The 17,517-nt window shown below is 44.9% G+C and overlaps 1 protein-coding gene across 1 annotated transcript in view; it reads right to left on the reverse strand.

Annotated features, from left to right (window-relative positions):
• Nucleotides 1-17,517, reverse strand: part of LOC126355025 (dynein axonemal intermediate chain 3-like) — a 199,146-nt gene that overhangs the window by 65,869 nt on the left and 115,760 nt on the right. Inside the window, exon 8 of the mRNA XM_050005208.1 lies at nucleotides 4,612-4,955. Coding sequence (XP_049861165.1) covers nucleotides 4,612-4,955 — 344 coding nt within the window. The remainder of the gene's footprint in view (nucleotides 1-4,611; nucleotides 4,956-17,517) is intronic.

Here is a 17,517-nt window from a genome sequence, read left to right on the forward strand (position 1 = left end):
CAGTAGTTCATTGTTTCCACTGTAAGAATAAGAGCTGAAACAACAGCACCTAACTCTGAGAGATGAGCATTGGATTTTGTATAGAGAATGAAGCATTAGCAGACACTGTATTATTAATAAGTAATGTTTATGTTCCTCTTCTGCGGCAGGAACAGCTATTCTGATACAACTGTATACAGGGTGAGTCATAAATGAGGAGAAATATGTCGACGACCGCATACTGCTATGCGTAACACGCGACGCACCGTTGTTAATTTCGGTCTCCTTGGTGTACTGTTTACGTAAAACAAAAATACCTGTTAAACATTGGACGAGATACCGAAGAGGCTCACGATCACGACATGTACTCACCCATAGATAAAACACATGACACACCAATGAGCCATCGTGTATCTGCCAGCGTTTGAAAGATACGAGAAAGAACAAATCCCATCGTAATGTATGTGAAATTGTATCAGAACTTGTGAATCGCACGTTGCCGGCGCTACCGGAGTGTACAGTCCCATGTTAGGGAATGTGTGTCCTGTAAGCGGAAAGAGTGGTCAACGGCGGAAGTAAAACCGCGGCATGCATGACGTGTTTACAACACCTCTGCGCTGCTCACTCTGCCCGATACTCGCCGTGTCGACAGCTGCTAACGGCCTCGTCGCAGTGTTACTACAGTACCATGGCAAGTTTCACGAACGAGAAAAACGCCGACATCCACCTCACCTACGGGCTTGCAGATGGAAGAGTTGACGTTGCAAGGCAACTGTATCACGAAACGTTTCCTTGCCGGCGCCTTCCATATGAAAAAACGTTTTACTCTGTGGACAGGCGCTTGAGGGAGTATGGTGCATGTGTAGCAGCTCCAGGATTTAGTGGTCGCGGCCGACCGTCGACGTAGAGTGAGGATGACGAAGAAAAAGTGTTACAAACTGTTGCGGAGGACCGAACAATGAGCATCAGGTCTCTCGCCACTGCGGTCGGAATGTCACAATCTACTGTTATGCGAGTGCTCCATAGAAACCATTACCACCCCTTTCACATGCAGAAGGTACAGGCATTATTGCCGGAAGACTAACAGAGGAGGCTGGACTTCTGCAACTTTATCCTACGGCGTCACACCCACCACCAGCATTTTTCAAGAACAATACTGTTCACCGAGGAAGACTATTTCACGAAGGAGGGTATAGTGAATTCGCATAATTGGCACGAGTGGGTGGAAGAAAGTCCCCACAGCACAGTGATACTAGGGTACCAACAGTGTCAATACCTGGTGTGGTATTATTGATCACCATCTCATAGGGCCACATGTGCTACCACAAAGGCTTGCAAGAATGGTTCAAATGGCTCTGAGCACTATGGAACTCAACTTCTCAGGTCATTAGTCCCCTAGAACTTAGAACTAGTTACCCATAACTAACCTAAGGACATCACACTCATCCATGCCCGAGGCAGGATTCGATCTGCGACCGGAGCGGTCTCGCGGTTCCAGCCTGCAGCGCCTAGAACCGCATGGCCACTTCGGCCGGCCAAAGGCTTGCAGGAGAACGGTATCTGCGTTTCCTGGATGCTACGTTACCGGAATTGTTGGAAGAAGTTAGTTTGGCCTCTTGTAGTATTGTAGGAACCAGTGGTACATGCATGATCGTGCCCCCCCCCCCCCCCCCCCACCACCTTGCTCACTTCAGTGCACAGTGCGACGCCACCTGGACAATGCCTTCCCTTCGAAATGGATCGGTCGTGGAGGCCCTGTAGCATGGCCAGCACGATCGCCAAACCTGAGTCCACTGGATTTCTTTTTGTGAGGCCATCTGAAATCATGATTTATGAAAGAGAGGTTGTTAATGTGAACACCCTTCAACGCAGAGTACAATATGCCTATGATATTACGCAAAGACATACAGACATGTTGGATCGTTTTCAGCAATCCTTCCTGCGAAGAGTACATCTTTGCCACACACATCGTGGCCGTCATTTCGAACAGTACTTATAAACCACCACTGCAGCTTCTGGTCATGTGTTTCTATGTTAGTTTCGATTTGTACAACTGTATTGTATTCGTTTGTATTAACTGCCACATACCTGTGTAGTTGTATTTTGTACTCTGCGTCTATGTACTCGCTTCTTAAAACTAAGTCTGGGACACAAAAACCAAATTATAAAACATGCATGTACAGTCGTGCAGCCGCTCCTCACGTTCCTTTCCCTATGCCAATTAGCCACGGTACGTAATACCGGCCAGCGTAACCGCGCTACCAGACAGATGTGGCCGCTGACATTGCTCGCAGTCTCACGCAGACCATCGCTTCACGCCGCATGCCTCGCCTTCTCGTGAGCGGCTAGACTACCTGCAACACTCGCATGTTGTGCCCTGTTGTCGATCTGTCCCCTTGGCCAATGTCTGCGCACATTAACACCCAAGAGTCCACTTCATATTCCCAGATTTTCACCATTCAATTGCATTGTCATTTATTGACATAGGAACATACGGAAAACGAATTTGTGTTTGTAGCTCAGTGTGTGCACGACATATTTTTCCTCAATTATGGCTCACCCTATATAGATCTTCTGCTCTGCACCATTTCTTCAGGGGCATCTGCGTCCTAAATAAAGTGCAATAACGCGCCCCAGTCCGAATAATTTCCTCGAACGTTCGCAGGCTGTACATTACAGGTTAACTCTGCCTCCAACATGCACCCAAGCTCAACGCTGTTCATAGAGGCTCGCTGCAACACGATTCAACTTTTTGCACCATGAACAACAGTTAATTCGCTCGAATTCCGCTGGCAGTATCTCGTACAACGTATTATACCTCTGTGTAAATGGCATTTGTGAATATTTATTTATTCTTTAGTAAGAAATTATAATTATTCTATATTTCATCCCCGTGAAGCTTATTCTGAAAGTGAGGAACGATCGATCGCGAAATGGAAACCACAGTGAAAATCAAAACTGTTTTATATGAAACAGTTAGGTACATTTTCCAGTTACTTCACTACTTAGTCACTGCTCTGACTTCGGCACCTGTCGTAGCGTTGTACCAACATTCCAATACCCTCGTCATATAACGCAGTCTCCTGTGTTTTTCGACGATTTTCTACCCTAAGCTGTAGCTCGTTGTCTCTGGAAAAATGGTGTCTTCATAGACAGCAGTTCGTGCCAGCAGAGATGACAATCAGAGGGAGGTGAGTTTGGGCAGTATAACGGGTGATCCCTTCCCAGCTCAAAAGCTGCAGGAGCGCCTTCATTGCCAATGCAGTGTGCAGGGGAGAACTGTCATGAAGAAGGAAGTGCATGACACTTACGTTATGTGGGGTTGCGTGAAATCAGACGGAGTCTCTCGGAAGGCACCCATACTTGGCGGGACACACTATTTATGTACGCTTCTTTACGTGTTCACTGTGCGCTCAAAACTGAGAATAGCCACCTGCCGCTATCTACGGACATAGTAGAAACACCACCCAACATATCTGTGGAAAACTTCATCGGATTTTCGCTGTGGTTTTCATTTCCTGACTTAGCGTTCCTTACTTTCCAAATAGCCGTGGTATTTTTGTGTGTCTCCAGTTTTTCGGTTGTTTGCAGATGACGCTGTCGTTTATCGACTAATAAAGTCATCAGAAGATCAAAACAAACTGCAAAATGATTTACAAAAAATATCTGAATGGTAGGAAAAGTGGCAGTTGACCCTAAATAACGAAAAGTGAAAAGTCATCCACATGAGTGCTAAAAAGAACTCGTTAAACTACGGTTACATGATAAATCAGTGTAATCTAAAATCCGTAAATTGAACTAAATACCTAGGCATTACAATTACGAACAACTTATACTGGAAGGAACAGATAGAAAATGTTGTGGAGAAGGCTAACCAAAGGCTGCAGGACACTTAGAAAATGTAACAGACCTACTAAGGAGACTGCCTACACTACACTTGTCTGTCCTGTTTTCCAGGGAGGACTCACGGAGTACATCGAAAAAGTTCAAAGAAAGGCAGCACGTTTTGTATTATCACGAAATATGGGAGAGTGTGTAACAGAAATGATACAGGATTTGGGCTGTAAATCATTAAAAGAAAGGCGTTTTTCATTGCGACGAAATCTTCTCACGAAATTCCAATATCCCACTTTCTCCTCCGAATGCGAAAATATTTTGTTGACACCGACCTACATAGGGAGGAACGATCACCACGATAAAATAAGGGAAATCCAAGCTCGTGCGGAAAGATATAGGTCTCCATTCTTTCCGCGCGCTATTCAAGATTGGAATAATAGAGAATTCTGAAGGTGGTTCGATGAACCCTCTGCCAGGCACTTGAATGTGATTTGCAGAGTATCCATGTAGATGTTTAAGTCACGTCAAACTTCTGCAAAATAACAATAACACAGGGTTGCTGTGTTTGTACACGGGGCTCAATCACACATTCTGTCTCCAGGCCCAGTCCTGGATCTCAGCAGCTTTGGTTATACACTAAATGAAGTGTAGTTTTTGATAACCACAACAATCTGCATGTGAGGCGCACCCTTCAAGTAAATGATTTACGGTTGCCTCATATAAATTTGTGACCGACAGCCTCTTTGAAATAAACGATGAGAAAGTGGTGGAAGTTCAGAACTGCGGAGCGCTCACTGTGACAAATTCTCGCAGCTTGAGGCGCTCCTTCTCGACATTGCCGTGCGAGACGTCGGAGGCGAAGCCGGGTGGCAGGATGAAGACGCGCAGCGAACCGTTGTAGTCCGCGACGGCGACCACGTCCCTGGCCAGGGGCAGGTGGTGCGGGCAGACCGTGTTGAGCACGCGGCCGGAGATGCTCTGCGCCAGCGCCGGCGCGCTCGTGCTGTCGCGCAGGTGCCAGGCCTGCAGCGAGCCGTCCGCCAGCGCCACCAGCAGCAGCGACGGCCGGTGCACCGACCACGCGCACCACGACACCGGCGCCGTGTTGCAGCGCCACAGCAGCGGCTGCCCGCCCGGCTCTGCGCAGTCCGTCGTACAGCCGTGTTTATGAACGAGGAACAGGGGAGAAGACGTAGTACACTACTGACCATTAAAATTGCTACACCAAGAAGAAATGCAGATCACAAACGGGTATTCATTTCGGTGTATAGATCCTGAGAAATCAGTACCCAGAACAACCACCTCTGGCCGTAAGAACGGCCTGGGCATTAAGTCAAACAGAGCTTGAATGGCGTGTACAGGTACAGCTGCCCATGCAGCTTCAACATAATACCGCAGTTCATCAAGAGTAGTGACTGGCGTATTGTGAAGAGCAACATGCAGTCGTGCATTATCCTTCTGAAATGTAGGGTTTCGCAGGGATCGAATGAAGGTTAGAGCCACGGGCCGTAACATATCTGAAATGTAACGTCCACTGTTCAAAGTGCCGTCAATGCGAACAAGAGGTGACAATGACACCTCATACCATCACGCATGGTGATATGCCAGTATGGCGATGATGAATACACGATTCCAATGTGCGTTCACCGCGATGTCGCCAAACACGGATGCGACTATCATGATGCTGTAAACAGAACCTGGATTCATCCAAAACAATGACGTTTTGCCATTCGTGCTCCCAGATTCGTCGTTGAGTACACCATCGCAGGCGTTCCTGTCTGTGACGCAGCGTCAAGGGTAACCGCAGCCATGGTCTCCGAGCTGATAGTCCATGCTGCTGCAAATGTCGTCTAACTGTTCGTGCAGATGGTTGTTGACTTAGGGATCGAGACGTGGCTGCACTATCTGTTACAGCCATGCGGATAAGATGCCTGTCATCTCGACTGCTAGTGATACGAGGCCGTTGGGATCCAGCTCGGCGTTCCGTATTACTCTCCTGAACCCACCGATTCCATATTCTGCTAACAGTCATTGGATCTCGACCAACGCGAGCAGCAATGTCGCGATACGATATACCGCGATCGCGATAGGCTACAATCCGACCTTTATCAAAGTCGGAAACGTGATGGTATGCATTTCTCCTCCTCACACGAGGCATCACAACAACGTTTCACCAGGAAACGCTGGTCAACTGCTGTTTGTGTATGAGAAATCGGTTGGAAGCTTTCTTCATGTCAGCACGTTGTAGGTGTCGCCACCGGCGCCAACCTTGTTTGACTGCTCTGAAAATGGTCAAATGGCTCTGAGCACTACGGGACTCAACTTCTCAGGTCATTAGTCCCCTAGACCTTAGAACTAGTTAAACCTAACTAACAAAAAGACATCACACGCATCCATGCACGAGGCAGTATACGAATCTGCGACCGTAGCGGTCTCGCAGTTCCAGACTACAGCGCCTAGAACCGCACGGCCACTTCGGCCGGCTGCTCCGAAAAGCTCTTCATTTGCATATCACAGCGTCTTCTTCCTGTCGGTTAAATTTCGCGTCTGTAGCACATTATCTCCGTGGTTTAGCAATTTTAATGGCCAGTAGTGTAATAAAGACACCACAGGCGATCCGATTTGGCGGGACGGTTATAAGCTTGTCGTCCGACAGACTGATTGTCGGGTGTTGTGGCCGCCCATGCTACTCGTCTATTGACCAGATCTGGCCGTCTGTGGCGCTGTCGTGCTGTGAGTTTTCAAGTGCGAACGTCGTGAGCAGGCGCCGAACAATCGTGTCATTATAGAGGACGTGACTGTGGAGTTCTTGGAACTCTAGAAAGATGTTTCATAGTTGTTGGACCGCCCAGACAAGCAGAATGCTGTAAGGATACAAGGAATCAAGCACTTGACAAACTAGCTTAAGAAATGAAGACAACCGAACCTGATAGTAATGCAGCAACAGTAGAAGAGAAATTAGAAAAAACTATCACTGCATAAGAGTGAGTTTTTTTTCTTTTTTTTTTATCGTATGGCTAGCCCCCCTGTCCTCGGGCAGACCGTTCGACGGGTGCCGGTCTTTCAATTTGACGCCACTTCGGCGACCTGCAGTCGATGAGGATAATAGGATGATGATGAGGACAGCACAACACCCAGTCCCTGGGCGGAGAAAATTCCCCGCCCCAGCCGGGAATCGAACCCGGGACCAAAGGATTGACAATATGTCATGCTGACCATTCAGCTACCGGGGGTGGACTACGAGAGACAATGAATAAACATATATGAAGGTATACAAAATCAACAATCTGTAATGTTTGTCTTTATTAGCGGAAATAATATTTACAAGAGTCAGGACTCATTTCTGAAAGTGTCTGCGGAGAAATTGTAGTGCTGTATTGAAGATATGCCCAGTGGGGGAGGGTGGGAAGGAGGGACACTTGCCTTGTTCCCCTTCTTCCCTCCCTGCTTTATTTCCTAACTCACTAGTCATTGTCAGATACATGCCTGATATAATTTCTAATTTAAAGTAATTTCAGATCACCAACTTAAAAAAGTGTCACATCAAGAATTTTAATAATACTAAAATGTGTACTTTGAAGATAACGGTGGTGTAGTGCACAGTACGAAGTCACATGCAAAAGTTGGTACCTCACGACGATACCGCAAGTAAAGACAATAGCTGCCAAACACAGCAACGAATCGGAGACATCAGCACAGACACTCTCCGAGGCGTTTCCTTCCGCTGCCGCAGGCAGGAAGTTATTTATGTCCGAGTGCAGTGCTGTTCAGCGTCTAGTTCCTACGTTAACGCCCAGTCTCTATGTAATCAGCGACCACTTGTAATCGTGGCTAACGACGACAGTATCGTCTTAGCACAGATCCGGCTGCGTGCGAATAGAACTTTATATCACGTTACTCAATGCAATGATCAAGTGATGAATGTTGTATGTGTCAGCGAGCGTATTAGATACATGTCATCTGTGTGGGCGCTAATTGCTTCCAAAGTTCAGTAATTACCATGTTCAAGTTTTCATCAATTCCTAATAATTAGTATGTGTGGTGTAGTATATGTTCGACCTCCTCTTGAAGTAATATACTTGCTACAATACACCACAATAACCACGTAATCATGATTACCTTTTAAGTATGGAAGTAATGTACCGATAACAAATACTGAGTGAATAACCATCAATTATTTGCGTATAATAAGCTTATAGTGTCACCTACAGAATTCAGTTCGTGTGACGTAACACGATTCACAACTGTCTAACTCATTTATCTCAAAAACGGCAATTTTAGTCTTGTCATCCGTCCGCCCTGGGCAAACTTCTGCGGGCGCCCATGGTTTTGCATGAGCCTTTCCAGTAGCCAAGAGCCATGAAGAAGCAACCTGACTTTCATCAGCAGTAACGGGTTCTTTTGTAACGGTTCCTGCTTCACAATCAGTGGAGTCACGAAAAACGGCAATCTAATGAAACTGTAGTAGCCTATTATCAGATAATGCAAATATCGTCATCATTCTGTTGTTTCAACGACGTCAGATAAATAAACAGGTTTCGTTTCAATAAACAAAAAAAAAAAAAAAAAAGGCTCTGAGCACTATGGGACTTAACATCTATGGTCATCAGTCCCCTAGAACTACTTAAACCTAACTAACCTAAGGACAGCACACAACACCCAGCCATCACGAGACAGAGAAAATCCCTGACGCCGCCGGGAATTGCACCCGGAAACCCGGGCGTGGGCAGCGAGAACGCTACCGCACGACCACGAGATGCGGGCTTCAATAAGCATTTTCTTATCCCAAATCTTTCTGTTTTGTACTTATGGCGCGTCTAAATGCGTTATCAGTGCAATGCTGATTCTCTTTTCTTTTGGGCCCGAGCCGCGACTGTTATCCACAGCAACCAGAAGCACAGAGAAAATCAGGTTCTACGTCTGGCGACGGGGTATCGTGTCAGCTTCACCGGGGCGATCAGGTCAGATTGTTTTATAGGGCAACAAAGTATATTCACAGTGTAATCAGTAATACCTACGTTTTATCTGAAGAAACCACTCCTTGGAAAAACCAGACACAATAATTTTTCTCAGTTTCCTTGCTAGAATTACTGTCCAGTTCCGTGCAACAAAAGCTATGGAGTTTTCGCAAACATGCTGTTTCTTTATATTTTTAATAATATCATAGAAAATTCTACAGAATAAATTATTTTCCACATATTCAATGGGGTGTTTCTCTTGTGAACTTTGCTTCCAGATACAAGAATCCCACTCCGCTGGGCACCGTTCCCTCCTGCTGTAATCTGGGCATGATTGACTTATCTATTATGCTTGTACGAATCTCCTTTTCTCATCATTTACAAATTTAATGACGCTAAAAGCAAGCCGTCGCGGCTGCCTACGAACGCATTTTCCACTCACACTCTCCATGCTTGCACTGAGAAGTAAGAAAACGCATTGCCTTGAATTAAGGCCGGCCGGTATGGATCTTCAGTCTGGAACCGCGCGACCGCTACGGTCGCAGGTTCGAATCCTGCCTCGGGCATGGATGTGTGTGATGTCCTTAGGTTAGTTAGGTTTAAGTAGTTCTCAGTTCTAGGGGACTGATGACCTCAGATGTTAAGTCCCATAGTGCTCAGAGCCATTTGAACCATTTTTTTGAATTAAGGCAAGGTAAAATCATATGGTATGGTTTGCTGGGAGACCCTCACGCGCAGTCTTTTCATATTCTTTGCCCACACTGACAGCTTTATTTTGAGAAGTGTGACAGTTGTATGTTAAGTGCACTGATTCGCGCATGTGACTTGTGTTGTTTGATGAGCAGAGATGAGAGAGTGAAACCTGGTGCCGGTACATAGCCCATTCCTCTCGAATATCACCGAGGAGGAGGAAAGATCACCACCAAAACACTCCTTGAGACAGTGCACAAAGATCTGAAGTTTAATCTAGGACGCTGGCGCAAAAGTCTGGGGATCAGGAACTTTGCGCCACTACCCTCCTCTCCTTTGGCCGAAAGGCAAAGGGAAAACTGCCAACAGTACCTAGTGTACCAAGGCTGTTACCCATCCAAGTATCGGCCACGCCCGACTTGGATGGTCTGACTGGAACCGGTGTATTCAACGATGCAAGGTGGTTGGCTGCTCTGAACTAAAACGTTGCTATACCTAGCAACGTGAAGAGGTTAGTTTCAGCTACAGCTAAGTCCGCGGTTCGATTTGTTGGGTAATACGAGGGCTGTTTGGAAAGTAAGGTCCGATCGGGTTCGAAACTGAAACCACAGTGAAAATCCGATGAAGCTTTACACAGGTGTGTTGGGCAGCGTCTCTAGTACGCCCGTCGATCGCGTCATGTCGGTTTTTTTAGTTCTGAGCGCACAGTGAGCACGTAAACACGGCTTGAAAATAGCCTCTCCCGCCAAGTACGAGGGCCTGGTGAGAGATCTCGCCTGATGTCATGCAGCCCACAAAAAATAACTGTCTTGGGGATCCTCCTTCATGACAATTCTCGGTCGCACTCTGCAGAGCAATGAAGATGCTCCTGCAGCGTTTTAGATGGGACGTGCTTGATTACCCAGATCACAGTCCGTAATTGGCTCCCCTTGCGTTTCATCTCTTCTCCCATGAACCACTGGTTATGAGGACCAACATTTTGGCACAAACAATGAGCTGTAGACCAGCGTAGAAAACTGGTGGAAAGCACAGTCAAAGCGGCGATTATGTACAGAAGTAGCCGGAAACTGTAGCTAACAGTTAGAAATAAAACTCTGTTGCTTTCCACAGTGGTTTCCTTTTTCGCTACCGAACGGACCTTACTTTCCAAATAGCCCTCGTATTAAGCTATGTGGCTTTTCGTATTTGTCACCTGTCACTTTACGCAGCCCAAGTTGACATAGATGTAACATAACCAGAGCAAGGATGAGAATGACGAAATTCCAACGAGTAACTGGAATAGGTACGAAATGGCACTTCGACGAGGTACGGTGTTTGAATAGCCAGTCCTCATTTTTAGTTTCCCAACAGTGGAGTGCAAAAAAATTTAAAAAAAGAGTAGATTAAATTACATTGATGGGGGCTTCGTCGTACCATAAGTGATATGTTCCTTAAAGAGCTAGCAGAAGAAGAAGAAGTTAAGTTACCTCTAATGACTGAGAAATAGGACTAGACGACGCAAGGTTTTATATTTTGTCAGGTGCAATTTTGCTGGAGAAATCTAAACACACAACGGAACCAACATCATCGAAGTACCAGAGAGAAGCCAAATCACCGTCGATAATCCGTGCATAAGCATTGTTGTCCTGGCATCCATGGAATAAGCTCAGTCCCCGGGAGGCACGGCAGTTTATATGTGGCAGAGAAACTCTAACGTTTCCTCCTGGTGCCACCCGTGGTAGAAGAACAGTGAGGTGCCCTTGGTGGAGCACCTGACTGACCATTAAATATGTTGCGAGTCGTGATATAACACATGTAAAAATTGCAGACTACTCCATTTGAACCCAAACTACGGGCAAGAGCGCTATATCGCTACAGTAGACCCAGGAGAGCAGTCTTTGCTCTCTGGTTGAGCACTTGGGATTGCGGCCAGATTAACTGCCTCATTGCGTCATAAGACAGGAGAGGAACAAACTGGCGTATTCGAGTATGCAGGAGATCATTCCTCTAGAAAATGTGGATACAGAAGGAAGGGGAAGATTGAGAAACGAATGTGGAGGTTGGGGAGACGAGGGGGAGGGGGGCACCGGTGCAATGTACAAAGCATTATTGCAACTTACTTTTGCTGAATGCAGAAGAAAGCTCTTTGGGGTGAAGTCTCCAATGTTTGGCGAACTGTGTGTGCATATCTCGTAACGTATGTAGCGGGAAGAACTAATAAATAGTGGTTGGTGGAGCTGTTCACTTAGATAATCTTGAAAAATCTTCCATCAAGTATTTTATGCAGTTAGTAATGTTATCATTCAACTTACTTCCTCACGTGAAATTTCCAACTAGGGTAGCTAACCGATTGAAACCGGGCATTGCTGACATCTTTACAGACAGTTTTATCGAACAAAAACGTATTGCAAAACCAATAATCAAAAGGTTCTCAGACCACAGTATGCAGTTTCTTATGCTAAACGTTAACGATGATCAGGATATAAAATCTATTAAACCGATGTCAAGCGGACCAAAAAATTGGTTACCGGTATTTTAAAAAAAGTTGTAGAGGAGGAGTGACACAAAAACACCAGGCTCAGAAGTCCTCGGAAACGAATATGATTTACTAACTTCAACGAAAACCTCGTCAAGTCCGCTTCATTCACTATACGCCAGCCTCCAGCTTCCTACTTGCCTCCACAACCTAATTTGGAGTCTGTACACTCGCTAAATACAGGGTGTCCAGCGGAAGAGTCCCTGATTTCAGAATTAAATATATCGAAAACTAAGATCGATAGGCGAATGCAACAGAAGGTATGTTTATTGTGAAATCTGTAAGAATTTTACACATAAGTTTCGAAATAGTTCTACTAACAAATGACGCTGTATTCCAATACTAGTGCCTACAAATAGCGCGCTGCAGATCAGAGCTATCAATACCACCGTTGAAAAGTAAAAGTAGGTTAGCGCAGTGAAGGAAGAGGTTGAAATCGCGTGTTGCATTGCACAACGTGTTTTTCTGGTACTGGAATACCGCAAAAAGGTGCAGTTTTCTTACACCATTTAATGTTGCAAAAGAACCCGATGCGAAAACCATTCGCAAGCTCTTCGCCAAACTCCAACATCTAAAAATGTCGCCAGGGTTTCTGGAATTATTCAGCAACAGGCAAGGAAACCCGTCAGAAGAACTGCAACAGAGACTGATTCGAAGAGTTCCAGCACACAGAAAGTACTGAGACAGGGTCCTCACACCTTTCCATACAAAATCCAAAAGCCACCTGGCCATACGTGTACGAGCTGTGCTACAGAGGGCTGATATTGGGAACCAGATTTTCACAGTGATTTATAATGAAGGATTCGGTGCTGGATGCATTTGGTTCAGGAGAGGCACACTTGCACCTGAACGGAGTCAAGTGAAACCTAGTATGCAGCTGAGGCATTATCGGCCCTTTTTTCATGCGAGAAGCGATCGTTAGTGTACGTTACGTTGAAACAGTTTGTCGCCACAATGAAGGAACGACCAAGCACCGATTGGTTCGTGCAAAATGGGGGCAAACCGCATTGTGTTGCATTATTACAAATTACCTGGCGCAGGGATGGACTGGCTTCCATATTCGTTCGATCTGACTCCTTGTGACCACTTTTTGTGGGGCACATTGAAAGATACTGTCTGTCGGAACCATTCCACCTCTCTGAGCGAGTTTGAATCGGCGATCTGTGTGCCGTCGGAGTCAATTTGAGTTGAGGCACAACAGGATGTAATGGAAAATTTTGTTGTTCGTTTGTGTCATGTGTCTACTTCGAGTGATGAATATTTTGAAAAAGTTCTGATGCGATTGCAAAGACCTGCTTGCAGAGGACGAATTTAATTATGCACGCTAACACTGTATGTGCTCCACAGCGTACTGTGCCATCTGTTAGCAAGTTTTCGAACTATTTCGAAACTTCTGTATAAAATCCTTATAACTTTTACAGTGAATATCTCTTTTGTTGTAATTGTCTATCGATCTTAGTTTTTGAGATCAGGGCTGTTTCGCTGGACACCGTGGAGCAAAATTCGCCTAGAAAAAACTGGAATCTTTCAGCCCGAAATCCACGCGTCCGCAAGGGGAACAAGAAGGTTGTTGGTCAGCTCAGTTCTGTGAGCTCCTAAACTGCTTCACGAAATTATTTAACATATAAACCTTTCAGCCAATGAGAGTTAAGAGCAGACTGTACGCCTTCTCATTGGCCATTTCCTGCTGCTCCTAATAGAGCTTCTGTCAGGCACCGCTTCTTGGCAGGGTTTATGTTTCACTGCCGCAGATGGCAAACCGGTCAGCTCCGACCACCAACCATTTAGGAGGATTACAGAAAGAGTAGCTGATCATCTACGGACTGAACGAAAACCTCCTTCCTCTTGCAGCTGGAAACTAACGGAGGAGACTACAAGAACGGAGAGGGCTACCACACATCGTTGGCTAGGAAACGATGGACTATGTTATGCAGCCCCAACTTTTCGACAACTGATAGAATCATTCTTCAGTTATAATCAAACTACTTAAATTGAAAATTTTACGTGTTAGGTTCTACATCTATATCTACATCCATACTCCGCAAGCCACCTGACGGTGTGCGGCGGAGGGTACCTTGAGTACCTCTATCGGTTCTCCCTTCTATTCCAGTCTCGTATTGTTCGTGGAAAGAAGGAGAAGGACTGTCGGTATGCTTCTGTGTGGGCTCTAATCTCTCTGATTTTATCCTCATGGTCTCTTCGCGAGATATACGTAGGAGGGATACTGCTTAATTCCTCGGTGAAGGTATGTTGTCGAAACTTCAACAAAAGTCCGTACCGAGCTACCGAGCGTCTCTCCTGCAGAGTCTGCCACTGGAGTTTATTTATCATCTCCGTAACGCTTTCGCGATTACTAAATGATCCTGTAACGAAGCGCGCTGCTCTCCGTTGGATCTTCGCTATCTCTTCTATCAAACCTATCTGGTACGGATCCCACACTGCTGAGCAGTATTCAAGCAGTGGGCGAACAAGCGTACTGTAATCTACTTCCTTTGTTTTCGGATTGCATAAGTTCACAGTGTTTTTCCATAAGTTTAATAGACACACATAACAAAGACCTTAGTCATCAATAATGTATTCCGTATTACTATGTGCAACAGTCCAGCAACACCAGGGTAACATTCCGCGACTGTAGAAATCAGTGGTTTTGAAATGAAGAACTCGTCGAGTCACGTTCTGAGCGCATTTTCATCTGGAAAGGATGTCTCTTGAAGCTTGTTGGATACAGAGAGTAAAAGGTGAAAGTCTGAGAGCGCAAGATCAGGTGAATAAGATGGGTGCGGCCTGACTTTCCAACGCAACTCTTAGTGTTCTTAGTCGGTGGTATGATGCGGGCGGGTGTTATTGTGGAGTAGCACCACTTCACACAGCCTTTTCCTTAGTTATTCGTGGATTGCCTCTGCAAGACGTCTCAGTAATTGACAATAAATGTTAGCAGTGTCAAATCTCGGGGGAACAATTCGTAATACACTGCACCGTCGCTGTTTTGTGGATACATTCAGTCCTTTTTATGGGGAGTTGCAGCTTTGTTTGCGCTCAATCATTTCTTTCTTTTCCTTATTTTCGCATAATGACAACATTTCTCATCTTCAGTAACGATGTAGGATAAGAATGGTCGGTGCATTCACGGGACAACTGATGATGAGTAATCGGAAATGCACATATGACCACCCGCTAATTTTTACGATTTTGGCTTAAAGCATGTGGTACTCATACACACGATTTGGGACTCTTCCCCATTGCGTGAAAATGTCGCACGATGGTGGAATGATCACCATTAATCACTAATCACATCTGACATTTCTCAAGCACACTGACGTGGATCATTGTGGACTAATCCCTTTCAACGATTTCCATATAACCACGAAGGTCTTCCTGAACTTCGAGAGTCACTTATGTCAAAACGATCCTCCTCGAAATGAGAAAATCATTTTCTTGCTGTGCTCTGTGCGATGAAACTATTACCAAACACAGCGCGAATGTTTCTGGTAGCCTCCGCTGCTATCACCCCACTATTGATCTCAAACAGAAGAATATGTCGGATATGACACAGCTCCACTCGCTATCTCCAAATGACAATATGTAAACTGAAATAGCAACAGTGAACTACACATAAAAATGCAATCGATAAATAAACTCACAGCAATTGTAATACCAAAATGCAAGTCAAAAACGCTACAGAATTATGCATCAACCTATTAATATGATGGAGCAATGGCAAGTTGATTACTCTTTCGATTATTGTTTGAAAACAAAAACTTGTCACACATTTCTGATTTACATTACTGAGCCATTCCAAATGATAACTTCATTATATAATTTATAGGCACAAAAAATTAACAGTCAATCAGTGCAAGGTAGAGCAGTGCTAATAACGTTATTGCTCCTTTCTTCGAAAACATAACTAACGAGTTAATTAAAATGAAAAAGTATTTATATGGCTACATGTTAGAGCTATTTGCGGTTTTTTCCTCTATAAATGACTAATTATTTTTATTCAAGAATTCTTGTATGGTATAAGAGGAGTTGTTAAGGGGAAGCAGCTTTAATCTACTTTTAAAACACTATTGGTATCTTTCAAGCTGATGAAAACCGCAACAGTTGCGTCAGAATGATTTATTAATCACGTCTAGTTTCATGATTTCATAGTCACATATTCAGGTAACAAATTGTTGTCCTAAAGAAGATTCAATAACCTTAAGTAGAATTACCTTAAAATAAAACACCAAAGTGATAAAATTTACATTTGTGGAGTCTTCCTAAGATGCAGATGCTCATTATTTCGTTGTGACACTAGTAAAGACACATTGCTTGAGAAGACGTGCCACGTATGTCCGGTAGGCTTGTTTTGGGTTGGCTGCAGATTCCTTGACTTGCGCCATAGGGTGGTGGGGTTTCGGGTTCCGCTGAATAGGTCAGGAGTTCACTACACTCAGCTGGCGGCTACACGGGTAGCGGAGGCTGTGTGGCGTGGACTGGGCGGTTTTTTAGGTTAGAAGGCCTCGGGAAAGTGCGGGATGGGCTGCAATGTCAAAGGGTGCTTGGCAATTACAGGACGTGCTTGGATCAAGGAACAGTCGGAATTATAGTTGTAAATTGTTGTAGTTGCGCTGGAAAAGTCCCTGAGCTTCAAGCGCTAATAGAAAGCACAGAAGCTGATATCGTTATAGGTACAGAAAGCTGGCTAAAGCCTGAAATAAGTTCTGCAGAAATTTTTACGAAGTCTCAGACGGTGTTCAGGAAAGATAGATTAGGCAGAATTGGTGGTGGAGTGTTGGTGTCTGTCAGTAGTGGTTTATCTTGTAGTGAAGTCGAAGTAGATACTCTGTGCGAATTGGTGTGGGTGGAGGTTATACTTAACAGCCGAATTAAGTTAATAATTGGCTCCTTCTACCGACCCCCAGACTCCGATGATACAGTTGCGGAACAGTTCAGAGAAAGTTTGAGTCTCGTAACAAATAAATACCCCACTCATACGGTTATAGTTGGTGGGGACTTCAACCTACCCTCGGTATGTTGGCAAAAATACTTGTTCAAAACCGGTGGTAGGCACAAAACGTCTTCCGAGATTGTCCTAAATGCATTCTCCGAAAATTATTTAGAGCAGTTAGTCCACGAACCCACGCGAATTGTAAATGGTTGCGAAAACACACTTGACCTCTTGGCCACAAACAATCCAGAGCTGATAGAGAGCATCATGACTGATACAGGGATTAGTGATCACAAGGTCATTGTAGCTAGGCTCAATACCATTTCTTCCAAATCCATCAGAAACAAACGCAAAATAATTTTATTTAAAAAAGCGGATAAAGTACCACTAGAAGCCTTCCTAAAAGACAATTTCCATTCCTTCCGAACTGACTATGCGAATGTAGACGAGATGTGGCTCAAATTCAAAGATATAGTAGCAACAGCAATTGAGATATTCATACCTCATAAATTGGTAAGAGATGGAACGGATCCCCCGTGGTACACAAAAAAGGTCCGAACGCTGTTGCAGAGGCAACGGAAAAAGCATGCGAAGTTCAGAAGAACGCG

This window comes from Schistocerca gregaria, chromosome 1, assembly GCF_023897955.1.
Source record: "Schistocerca gregaria isolate iqSchGreg1 chromosome 1, iqSchGreg1.2, whole genome shotgun sequence".
In the NCBI taxonomy this organism is placed as follows: domain Eukaryota; kingdom Metazoa; phylum Arthropoda; class Insecta; order Orthoptera; family Acrididae; genus Schistocerca; species Schistocerca gregaria.